General features: G+C 39.0%; 1 protein-coding gene across 2 annotated transcripts in view; it reads right to left on the bottom strand.

Moving 5' to 3' along the window:
* Nucleotides 1-12,309, bottom strand: part of PCCA (propionyl-CoA carboxylase subunit alpha) — a 272,824-nt gene that overhangs the window by 7,662 nt on the left and 252,853 nt on the right. For both annotated transcript variants that reach the window (XM_059839289.1, XM_059839290.1), the window contains one exon: nucleotides 8,349-8,489. In XM_059839289.1, the coding sequence (XP_059695272.1) occupies nucleotides 8,349-8,489 (141 nt within the window). The remainder of the gene's footprint in view (nucleotides 1-8,348; nucleotides 8,490-12,309) is intronic.

Here is a 12,309-nt window from a genome sequence, read left to right as displayed (position 1 = left end):
CAGACATCTCCAGCTGATGATTAATTGTGAGTGATGGGAAATAAAATCCAGTAAAGCCAGCTGCTTGCCATGGTCGGCAAAATTACTATAATGGATATAGGCTGCCAATTTTCCAGTTTTACTGGCAAGTCTTCCAAGTGTAATTAAGGGAAGTTATAAATGATATGGAAATCTATCAAGTCCCATTTATTTTCAGAGGACTCTTTCCCCTGAGACTTTTATCTTCAAGCTTATAGTTTGCTTTGTTGTGCTAATGATTTAAACCACTTCTTATTTCTGATTAAAGCCCCCAATATCCTTCACAAGAAGTTAGATCCACTTTATTCAGAAGGATTTAAAGAAACAGAAGCCTTTTTAAAGTTGTGTTTGTAAGCCATGCTGAGCTCCCACTTCCTCTTTGGAGGCATAACAGAGCATCCTCCATCTTAGGCACCTCACTACCATCTGGATTTTTGCTTCTGACAAACTCTGGGGACTAAGAGAGATTTGGTGGGGAAGAAAGGAGAGAAAAGAGTTTATTTATTAAAAAATAAAATTAAAAAATCCCACCAACAACAAAACGCCAACTTGCCTCCCAATCCTAAATCCTCCCAAAACAAAGATTGTAGGTGCTGCTTAGACACCAGGCATTTAGCAGAGAGTGGTGTTGCTCACTAATGTTGTTTGATTTGGAATAAAAGCATGAAAATGATGTGCAAAGGCCTAAAATTGGAGATGTAAAGGATGACTGCACAGTATTCCATTTCTCAATTTCATCCTTCAGAGCCACAAAATGGGGGTGATACAGTTACTGGATGAGATTTACAGTAACAGCTGTGGTCTTCCCACACAAGGGAGGACCTTCTAATGGGCTAAGGTCTGTTTTGAACAGACGGGGAGTAGCAAAACAAGGTTCCCTATTAAGGGTGTGCAGTAATATTCCTGATAAAGAAAATGAGTAGTGGTAGTCAGATTGCTTTAAAAGACCTAAATCTCTTTTCACTGTTAAAAAAAAAAATACTAAAGCTATTTTAGAAAGTGCTAACTGCTAAATAAATGAAAGACATGTAAATGTAAGGGTTTGTTTTTTCCTTAATCTCCTCCCCACAAACTGTAAAGAATGCATAGGAACCAGTGCCAGGGGCATATGGCTTTCTCCTGTGCTGAACATTCATACAAAAGACAGGTTCATCAGTCATTGGAGTATCTGGATAAAAAATTAGCTCCTGATGGATGGTATTTAGAGCTTACCTGCTGCTAGTACATTACCAGAGAAGCACAGGTTTTGAAACCCACATGACATTAGAAACTGCAGACCATGAAATACCCCACGTGCAGGCGCGCTCATAATGTACGCCAGGTTATACAAAATAAGAAATAAGCTATTTAAACCCTCTGCCTAAAATTGGGCCCGCTGCAAGGAACCCTGGGTCAGCCCTACACAGGCCAATTAATGCACAGCATCTGCTGTATAGAAGCCGTGCATGAAGCACTTCCGAATGATTTCAGCAATTAAAAGAAAACTGTTTCCTGCCTGTTTTGACAGCAACTGTTTCAATGCAAGAGTGAGCACCAAATCATTGTGTGCAGCTGAAAAAATTAAGTCTCTTTTTTTTATCTTGTGAAAAGGAGGTGGGAGGGATGAAGATTTCTTACGGAATCGGATCGTTCTTTTGTTGTCCGACATTCTGTGTTTTTCTGCCAAATTAGACAGAAGGCTCCGAGGGTTTACGGGGCCCTCTACAGTATCACCTTCTGGTGCACTGTGGCTCCCTAAAAAGACAGATCAATATCAACCCTGCTGATTTGCCTACAAAAGTGAAAATCCCTCAATTACATTTTTAAGACCATTATATTTAGAACACAGGTGCTCTGATGCGGAACATTTTTAAGGCTCTTGGAGCTGAAGTGGAAAAAAACAATGACAGCCCGAAGCAAATACGAGCTTAGATTTGGTTAAAAGTGAAGTGAGAGTTGTGTTTTATTGGTCTCTCCTTCCTCATCTTTGCGAAGACACCAGTAAACATCACTCACAATTTCCACTATTCTGCAGCTTATGTCCCTGTTGAGCCTTTTAAGTGAAAAGGGACAATGCAAGATAGTGCCTTATGAAAGAGAGTTATCCTCTCTTGTAGCCTTCTGCAAAATAGCTGCAAACATGCACCTTGTTTATGCTTGTGCAAACTCACTGAGCAGTGAATTAAGTATGCATTCACTATTTATGAAGATACTGGGAATTTTGTTTGTTTATTTGTTGTTTAAACTTAGTCCATGCTGGTATCATTCCCTTCCCAGATTTTTTTTCTCTGACTTATTGGCAATCTGGCAGCCAGTATCCAACAAAAAAACAAATCAAGAGGAATTGGGATAAGCAACAATTGCAATTCCTTGGCATTGTCCATTATCATGCAAAATAATTAGTGCAAGTTTTCTCTTCTTTCCAAATTAACTTTGAAACCAGAGCTACAGAACTGCAAATATAATTAGCAGCAATTAATAGTACTTGACAAATCATTACTAAACTTTTTTTGCCACACTCCTTTAAGGAATGAAGCTGAACATTGCACATCCCACATCTTCTGACCTCTGACTAAAGGTCACTGATGTCCCCCTGACAGCAATCAGCACTGGTCATTGCACTCCCACTTATCCAAAACACGCTGCCCCTGCCATCCCAGGCTGCTGGGCAAGTGATATTCAGGCAGAGCACTTCTGGGGCTATTCTTCTGCTAACTCAGCCTAATCTGTATCAATCAACTTTTTTAGTAACAGCTAAAAAGTTGTTTATTACTTGAAAGGGCAATGCACACCAAAATAATAATAATAAAAAAAATTGTATGAATTCTTCTGAAAGGATTGGTAACATTTTTTCTCCTAGGAGGAAACTCTAATAATACTGACTATTTCTAACTTGTAATAGGATTTCCTTCTTAGTTACACTGTACTGGAACAAAAATATCAGACTGTGCAATTGCATAAAATATTTAGTAATTTTTTTGTCAAGTCAAATATAAAAAATACATTATGAAATATTATCACAGTAATTTTTTCAATGTAACTACAATTATTACTCATGGCCCCATGTAATAAGAATGGTGAAATATTTAATAACTTTTACTCTGGATATTATACAACCATGAACATTTCCTGTTTATCAACAGGGTTTTTTCCCCCAAAAGATAAACCCCAAGAAAATTGTCAAATACATAGAATCATAAAAACGATGTGTCAAGTTTTCAAATTCCCTTCAACTGACAAGTGGAATTTATATTTGCTCTTAAGAACAGGAGCGAGAAAAGGAAGAAAACAGAAAGAAAAAGGGAAGACAACAAAAGAAAAATCATTCATACACAAGAGAAAAGTAGTATTTGAATTAAATAATATCTTACTAAATTATTGATACCATATTTATCCAAATGGAATGTGAAACCTAAGCAAATACATTTTTTCTGTTTTAACCTGGATGCTGTTTCTCTGATATAAATTCCAATTAGCATAAGATTTGAAAAGAGATTTTTTTTTTTTTTTAAGGATTTTGAGGTCTGAATGGCAAATACAACTTTAAACAACACACAGCTGCCTGATGGCAACAGGTAAGGTTAAAACATCACCTTTTCTTTCACACAAATGAATGAAGTAGTGACAAACAGAATTTAGAAAACTCTTGTGTTTTGCTTTTTAGTAGTGAGCATTTCAGCAATAGAGGTCAAACAAAACATATTTTCCCATAGCAAAAACTTCCCAAGGCTTGTGAGATGGAAAATCATGAATAAAGATTTTCTTAAAAACTATTCTTCTAAAGAATAACAAGAGAAACTGAAATAAAATGCATGCAGCTGAACTGAAAGATGAATGCAGTTTAAAACTTTTTTCTTTAATTACTTTTAAAAGGTGGGAACACAGTAGTGTTTTTTGTAAGTTACACAACAAAAAAAGCAGCCTTCAAATTACCCTGTTTTGAAATTAATGAGACAATTAGCATCTACATTTAACAGCTGACATTTTGGTAGGAAAAAATTCATCCCATGCAGCATTAATGTCCATAGCTACACTAGCTGAAATAATAAGGAATTTTTATATGAGAAAAGTACATTTACAAAATGGCTTGAATGGTGATAACTTCCAAAACCTGGAGTAATCTTAATCTATTGGAAAGAGAGGCAATTTAGAAACTTTGGTGACAATAATTAATTGTCCTCTTCTTTTGGCTGTAGTCCTTAAAGACTCAGTAACATTGGGGCATTCACCCAGGAGTGCTTTCCTTTTACATATTTAAGTGTGTGGGGGGGAATCATTAAAGTGATTTAGGCTGTCAGGTATCAGGCATTAGCTTATTGACCAATGCTCAGCTTAGTAATAACACCTGTCCTGGCTAATGTTATTAGAAAGGAAAAACAACCAACAGAAACATACAGCTAAAAGAAAAACACCTTTGCATTCCTGACAGACAGAAAACTGAAAAAGTAAAAGCTATGTTCAAAGGTGAAAATATAGCAAAGATCTTTCTTTGTTACTGTGGACAGTTCAGACTACCAAATTTGGAATCAGTAGTGGGAACACTTTGGGTGTGTTTGCTTTAGGAATAACAACACTGCTTTACCTGTGCAACCATTAGGATCTTGAGCTTTCCCCACTCCTACACTTTCAGTGCACAGAATCCTACATGCACAAAAACCACACCAAACAACTCAACACAAAGAAGAAGTATTTTCAAGTGCCCACCCACGTCCTGCCATCTGAGTAAATACAGGAATTTGTGCAGCTTTAGCAGTTTTTATGGTGCTGTCTTTGTGGTAGCTATGGTGAGATTAGAACCATGTGTAGTGCCATCTCCACACTCTGGCATAAAAATCCTGCTGTGTGCTACCAGGGCTGGCTTGTGCTGCCACCAGGGTTAGTGAAAACAGAGTGAATTACTTCCCTGGACTCTTGAAGTCCAGTCGTTTCTCTGGCCTATGGCATCGTGAGGAACCAAAAAGTAATTAATTCTCCCAAAACCAAATTTCATCCTAATGCATACAATCATTAACAACTACTTAGAAAACAAATACACAAACACCCTCATTCCCCAATAAGGGATATATTTCCTATATTAATGGGACTGTGTTATGAGGAATGTAATCTAAATTTAAATCTTCTTTCCCTAAATTATATTAACCTTCTTTCTAGTCAGCCAGATTTCTGTTTCATTGTTTATGTTGCTTTCTGCTTCTGAGTGCCTTCATTGTGCTTCCAGGAATAACTGAGTGACAACTAATTACAGTCTTCTGATCACATGAAGGAAAATAAAGAAAGTCGAAAGTAACTAAAAACCTAAAGAAATTGGCAGCATCACAAGTTCTGCTTCTCTCTAAATGACAAACAGCACTTCCCCACTGTGTTACTAAAATCTACAGATCATCTTACAGACAAAAGAAAATAAATTCCTTGCATATGCAATATCTTTTGGCAAAAAATGAATTGAAAACTGCTTATCAGACCAGCTGGATAGAGGATGCTCACGCAATCTTCTATCAGGCTTCACCAGACCAAAGTATTTCTCAGCAACAGCAGCCAAAAGAGAACACTATGCTTCAAGTAAAAACAATGACACATCGGGTGGGGAAAAGGAACCCAGAGATCAGCACTGTCCCCTCGTTTGGCTACGGAAAGACGGAGAGGGACTGACAAACGCCATGTGCTTTACCTGGCCGGGCACGGGGCCCTGGAGCTGAACCGTGGGCAATAAACACGGGTTTGCAAGCACGGCCAGTCACACAAAGATGAAGTGAGCCTCTCTCGGTGCTTTTGCACCATTTGCAAAGTTACACCTGAAGGAGGGGGATGGCAGCTCAGCTCAGACCGCTCTGAGAGCATCTCTGTGAGCCCAGGGACTGTGCTGCACTAACACTGTAGTGCACAGCTCGCAGCTTAGGGCAAGCAGTCTCAGAGTAGCTATAACCTGACAGCTTTATTGCTAGCAGCAGCAACACCTGAGGGGAAGGATGGACAACTACCTCACCTTCTCCCATTTTTCAGCTGTGCTGTTTCCACACACCATGCAAATCTGAGCTGCCAAACCCAGTGGCAAGCACGCAGAATAGGGGATACTTAAATTCCCATTTCTCCAGCGCACTAAAGAAATTAGACTTTTCCCAAGCAGTGCAACAAAAAGAGCTGTATTTATCAAGGAGCTACAGTTCCCTGCCCATCATGCCTTCAGCAGATGTAGAGGGCGAGCTGGTTTGTGACAGACAGCCAAGGGGAGTAATCTGAATCCCACCATCCCACTGCTTATTCAGAGCCGATAGCTGATGTTACCCTCATTTGCTGGCTGGCTCGCCTTTTTTCTAACGTTTTGACACTAGTCCTGAAAAGGAAGGATTTAAGCTAAACCCTTTTCAATAACGCAAATGTGTTTTTTGCAATTAAAGCCACACAATTAGCAATGACAAGCTCAGGTCAGCAGAACATAGATTATGCTGTTCAAATGCTCTGCCACTCAGTGCCTCCAGCAAAAAGCTGCAGGAGAGGAGAAGGGAAAAAAGAAATCTCACACACATTATTTAACAACTTGTGCTCTGATGCACAGCACCACTTGTAGATTTGTGGAGGGAGGTTCATTTATTTATTTACTTAAAATCCCTTAGGCTCTGGCCTCCTTCTTCACTGATTATGTTCTTTCAAGACAACAAGAACTGTTCTTCAAGGCAAGAAGGCTGGAAGCATTTAGAATTAACTTCTCAAAAATAAATATTAAGCAAATGTTTAAAGTCTTAAAATCCTTGACTTAAAAATGTTTCCCTTAATTCTTCACAAAAAGTATTTGCTTACGATCGTCCTCATTCAGCCACTTGTTTTGCCCTTGACAAAGAAAGCAGAGTCCTCTGTCCATGTCATGACATAAACAATATTTTAACTGAATACTGTTCATTTGTTTTAAAGTATCTAAACTCTGTGTGTGCATGTATAGATCACAGACAAGAAAGCTAAGTGTAGAAGCTAAAAGAATTTCTAATTTCTTACCAGCTTAACTTAGATCTTTTTCCTCTGACATGTCTTCATTTCATTACTACAAACATTGGCACCTACAGATCTTTTATATTAACATGATGACTCTGTTTTCACTGTACAGACAGAAACAACCATATATTTTAAAACCAAAGGTGTATCATAGCAAAATGTAAGCAAATATACCACTTTGCCAGCATGATCTATGACTGCCACGTAATAAGTGCAATCCTGATTTTGAATTTCAGATCTTGATTCCATTTTTGAATCATCTTTCAAGAAAATCTAGGTTTCATTGCCATAAATTATGAACCCTGTAACTGAAGCTTCTGTTTGTATCTAAGTGCTGCATACATGTTTATGGCATCATTTAACTGACGACAGCACTTTAAAATTAATATGCACAATCTGATTCCAATAGTTCTGTATCTGCACTCACTGCCTGGTTTTCAATGGTTATGAGACATTAGGGCCTCGACCTTAGAAATAACATATGATACAATGTGGTAGAATTTCATATAAAGCCGAGTTCAAGTCAGTGTTTAAACACAACTTTAAAACAAAAATTTGTTTCCAATTCAATGTGAGGTAAGAAGGACTAGAAATCCCTAGAAGAGCAACAGCATAATCCTTTGCCCTTCTGTATGGCAAGTTCATTCCTTCTGCAACACAAGAAGAGTACCACATGAGCCTGGAAATTCCCAGCACAGATTTCCCAATTCATGTGTTTTGCAAAATGATACACAGGGCTTCTTAAAAAACAAAAAAACAAAACAAAACAAAACACAAACAAACAAACAAACAAAAACACACCAAAAACCAAACAAAAAAAAAAAAAGTTAAATATCTGTCCCATCCATGTTCCCTTTTTTTCAAGTAATATTTTTATTAATTCAGGGCAGAAAATCAACAATTTCCTCCTGCTAGCACTAACAGCTTTTATACACAGATATAGATGGATACATAGATTGATAGATAGACAGATAGACAGACAGATACACACACACACTTATGTGAATTTACTTACCATTTTCTCCCATGTACCTGTCCTGCCCCTCAAGGTATTTGGGATACAAAACCAAGCTATCTCTTTTTCTGCTGTGAACTTGTACCAGGCAGAAATTTTTTCTTTTAAAGCCAGTTTAATTTGAATTGGTTTTCCTTCTTAGTTTTTAAAATTCAAACTAAAAACAGCACATATCCTTCACCACAGTTTATTCTACAGGTGATTAAAAAAAAAAAAAAAAAAAGAAAGAAACAAAACCAAGACAACAAAAAACCTCACACCACACTGTGTGACCTGTAGTTTCAGTTGCACCAAGGTGAAATTTCTGTGGCATATATAATGAAAACGCAGATATACAGATCACATTTCTTACCATGTCCCCAGGCTTGACAGAAACTGCCACCACTGTTCCAGGCATGGGAGATCTCAAAATGCTGGAGGTGTCCTCTGCTGCTTTCTCTGGCATGTACTTGCTCAGCTCCGCAGCAACCTTCGTCAGTATTTGCAATTTGTACTAAAGAATAGGAAGAGGACTGGTTTAGAAAACTGTACCTTGGTGAATTCCAGTTAATAACCTGCATTATTTTATGGCATGTTTTTATGTAATACGTCTGTTAGCTGTTCTTCATGGGAGTGTCTAAAAAACAGTTTGAAATCTTTATTCAGAGTTTCATTTTCAGGATGTAGAAAGAAAAATATGCAACCCCAGTCTGCAGCAAAGTGCACATAAAACCAAAGAATCGAGTACAGTAAGGAGATGTCAGACTCATTTTAAAATTGGGCATAGAGAGGGGAGATCCAAATTTAAAAACAAAAATGCCCTTATGCTTGCTGCACATTATCTTTGGTGGATAAGGAATATCAAGGGATTCTTTTCCAGTGCAGTGATGAACTGGAAATTGACCTTTTGGGAAAGTCTGCCAGACTGTCAAGGACATGACTGATTTTAAACAGTATGTTTACCTTTTACACATTTACCACGTATTTAATGTTTGAAGTCAGTAATTTGCTCAGATTTTGCAATTAAAACCTATTAATTCAATTTCAGTTGTGATTTTTCATGCATAAGCAGAACAATCAAACCTCGTTGTATTGAATATGCTTTATCTGCAATAAAACCCATCCAGCAGCCATTACCTATCTGGAGAAAGTGTTGTTTTCTCTAGTATGTTTTATAGCAATTCAAATCAGAGGGGAATATGATGACCCTCAGGTGAGAGCATCCCTTTAAACGAAACCCTTCGGAAGGCATACAAATATTGTCTAGAGTGATGTTGGCCCCAGAGCTTTTAGTCTTTAAAAACTTGCCATTACTCGGCGAGCTCCCTGCCCTCAGACGGACGGACGGACGGACGGCACCCGGGAGGGAGCGCACGGAGCCAGTAGATGGCAGCAGGTCTCTGTGCGACACTCGCGCCTCGCCAGGGCACACCGAGCGAAGGCCAGCACCGCACTTCATCAATAATTTAAACAAAGGTTTTAATAATAAGCATCCGACGGACGGCATTTACAATTCAAATGCGTATTTTGCTGATGTAAAGTTCAACACCTTGCTTGGAACAGTATGTTTTCCTCCAAAACAATTAGCTATTGTTTTATTAACAATAAAATGTCTTTACTTTTCATTTTTACATGGACAGAAAAAATCCGATATCCTTCTGGCGAAGGTAAAGGGGGACTCTACCTTCTGCTTCTGTAGGAAGCACAACAAGGTATTTAGAAAAACATGCAAAAGGTGATTAACTCTGCAGTGACATCTTTAAAATGCAGCTTTCAAAGCCGAATTAAAACAACGCAACAAAGGATTATCATCCTCCATAAATGGTGTGCGGGCACACAACATTTTGTGAGATGAACAGTGTAGCCATTCACTCAGAAATACTCGCTTCTAACCGGAAACAGAGGCAAACAGTGACGTGAACCGATCCTGCCACCACAGCCCAGTAAGAGTAGTAAAACGCCACAGCGATGCTCCCAGGCGCTGTAAGCGGCACCCCAAAATTTGAGGACCATTCCCAGCCGTGTGCCTCGGTCACATCTGCCGTGGCACGGGAAAACCAGCACCATTTTGTATGCAGAAAGCAGCTTTAACCCCAAGGTTCCCGCAGGCATCGTCATGGCCATGGAGGCTGTGGCACTCAGGATTTCCACCCCAAAGCACAGCCAGCCCTCTCCCAGCTCCAGGCACCGCGTCCGGGCTGATCGCGGCTCCTTTTCTAGGCGCACGTGTGCGAGCACACACGGACACACGCTCCGTGTGCAGGGACACGGCGGGCGATGCCCATAGGAGAATTGGTGACATAAGCTGCAAATAGAATTGCAGCAGTGTGACAAGTCAAATAATAACATCTTATGCATGTTTCTTTACTCTTGAGTGTCTGTTTTGCAATCAAGACATACAAGTGTCTGCCAGTTTCTGAAGGATATGATCCTTAAGTGAAATTACTGTGCAAATAAAAGCTTTTTACTCCTATTAAAATTCATCTGAGTCATAAGTGGCAAGGAAAAAAAGCTTGCAGAGTGTATTCTGCTGTCAATCTAATAAACATTCTGTGTAGAGGGACTATTTATCAAAGATAAATTGTACTTAAAAGTCCTTCATTAAATCTATGGGGGGGAATATAATTACAACAAATTGCACAGTTTCAGTATCCATGGTTGGTGTCTTCTTTGTACTCAGAGTTTGAAATTTTTTATTTTTTTAAAAAAGAAATTAAAAAAAAGAGAGAATGCAGAAATAAGTTGTATTTGTGGACTGTATTGTTGCCTCTTCCAAGCAGCATATCATTTTGATATGATTTCAAAGGATTAGATTTAGATGCCATTTAGTTTTTTTAAGCTACATTAACACTCCTGAGCTGCCCAATTTCAAATTTAAACTCGAAGAGAAAGCCAGACCTTCTGCATTCATCTAGGTTACAGTATTTCACAGGGGTTGAAATACAGAATTCCCTATGCGCTTCACAACATTCAGCAGTGGGGGAAAAACACATTCCTCAGTATGCTGCACTTTAAAGCTCAGTTCCCCACACCAAGCTAAAATATCCCTACCAAACATTGTTTTTACTATCTTTATAATTTTCATATCTTTTAGATTCCTTTCTCTGCAGGACTCCTGCTTTGCTTGGAGTGAGATGTAAGAGTCAGTACTCTCAAAGCTTTAAAACGCAGGTCTTTGTTATTGATGAGCTGTTCCTTTTCCTTTTGTATTTGTTTATTGTTCTTTAGTCTGTTTGGGGGATAAGCAAGTTACTGTAATCAAAAAGTAAAAAATAACAACAGTAAACTTCTGGGGAAAGGCCTTTTTTGGTACACTTGGTTCACAAATGACCTTTCAGAATATAAAAAGACATAGCGCAAAGAAAGGTTCCTTCTCTAAGATTACCTTTGATGTATTTCTGCTGCTGGCTGGACCCCACTAAATACCTGCATAAATATCCCTTTGTGATGCTGCTCCTTATCCCTGGAGAAGAGTTGTGGAGTGGGGTGCAGGGTGCTGTTCACCCAACCCTGCCTGCAGCCCGGTGAGAGCCACAGGACTCTCTGGAAGACCACGTCAAACAATGCCCACCAGTGCTGCCACAACAAAGACAATTAAGAAAATACCACATATTTTCATTACATGACCAACTCTGCTGCTATGCCTTTGATTTAGTGAGAACAATGCTGAACATAGGAAGCAGAAGTTTTGATATGCTGCTAACCAAGTGGGGATGAGGTTCTGATTTTCTTCCTTTATGCTCAGAAGGAGGAGGAGATGGGAGAAAGAAGGGGGTGTAAATTGGGGAAGGTCGTTAAGTTTGGGTCATAAATAGAGACCAGGAGGTTTCCACTGGCCTAAACCAGAAGAAACATTTGTTGGAGTCATAAATAGATTGCAGGTGGACTTTGAGAGTAGGGAAATCTGCTAGCCATCAGATCTGTGCTGATGAGTACTTGTCACCAGCCACTGCTCCACTCTGCAGGGTTTCAAAGCCCAATTCTGCCAGCCAAAGTAAAGTCAATAAAGCAGTACCAAAAGGAGCCAGACAGCTTTTGATGGCACAAAACAGGTGTTTCTTTTCCACCAGACCACTGGAGTCCACAGTCAGTTGACAAAAATTATAGTAGGGAAAAAGGATGTTACTTGTTTTCTAAGGGTAACAGCATCCTGTCCTACCTCTCCCACTAAATTAGATGTTTATGTAAAAGGCAAAACTGCCTCTTACTACCAAATCTCCATGACATAAATAAGAACACAAATAGGTGCAGTAATAGCAATACAGGGTGAGGGTAGGGGAGAAGAAACCAAATACAGTGAAAATTATACCTCAGGTTTTGTGGATTGTTTTTTG

This window comes from Haemorhous mexicanus, chromosome 2 (assembly GCF_027477595.1).
Source record: "Haemorhous mexicanus isolate bHaeMex1 chromosome 2, bHaeMex1.pri, whole genome shotgun sequence".
NCBI classification, from domain to species: Eukaryota; Metazoa; Chordata; class Aves; order Passeriformes; family Fringillidae; genus Haemorhous; species Haemorhous mexicanus.
Note: the sequence above shows the minus strand (reverse complement) of the source record. Positions and strands in the feature narration are given on the sequence as shown.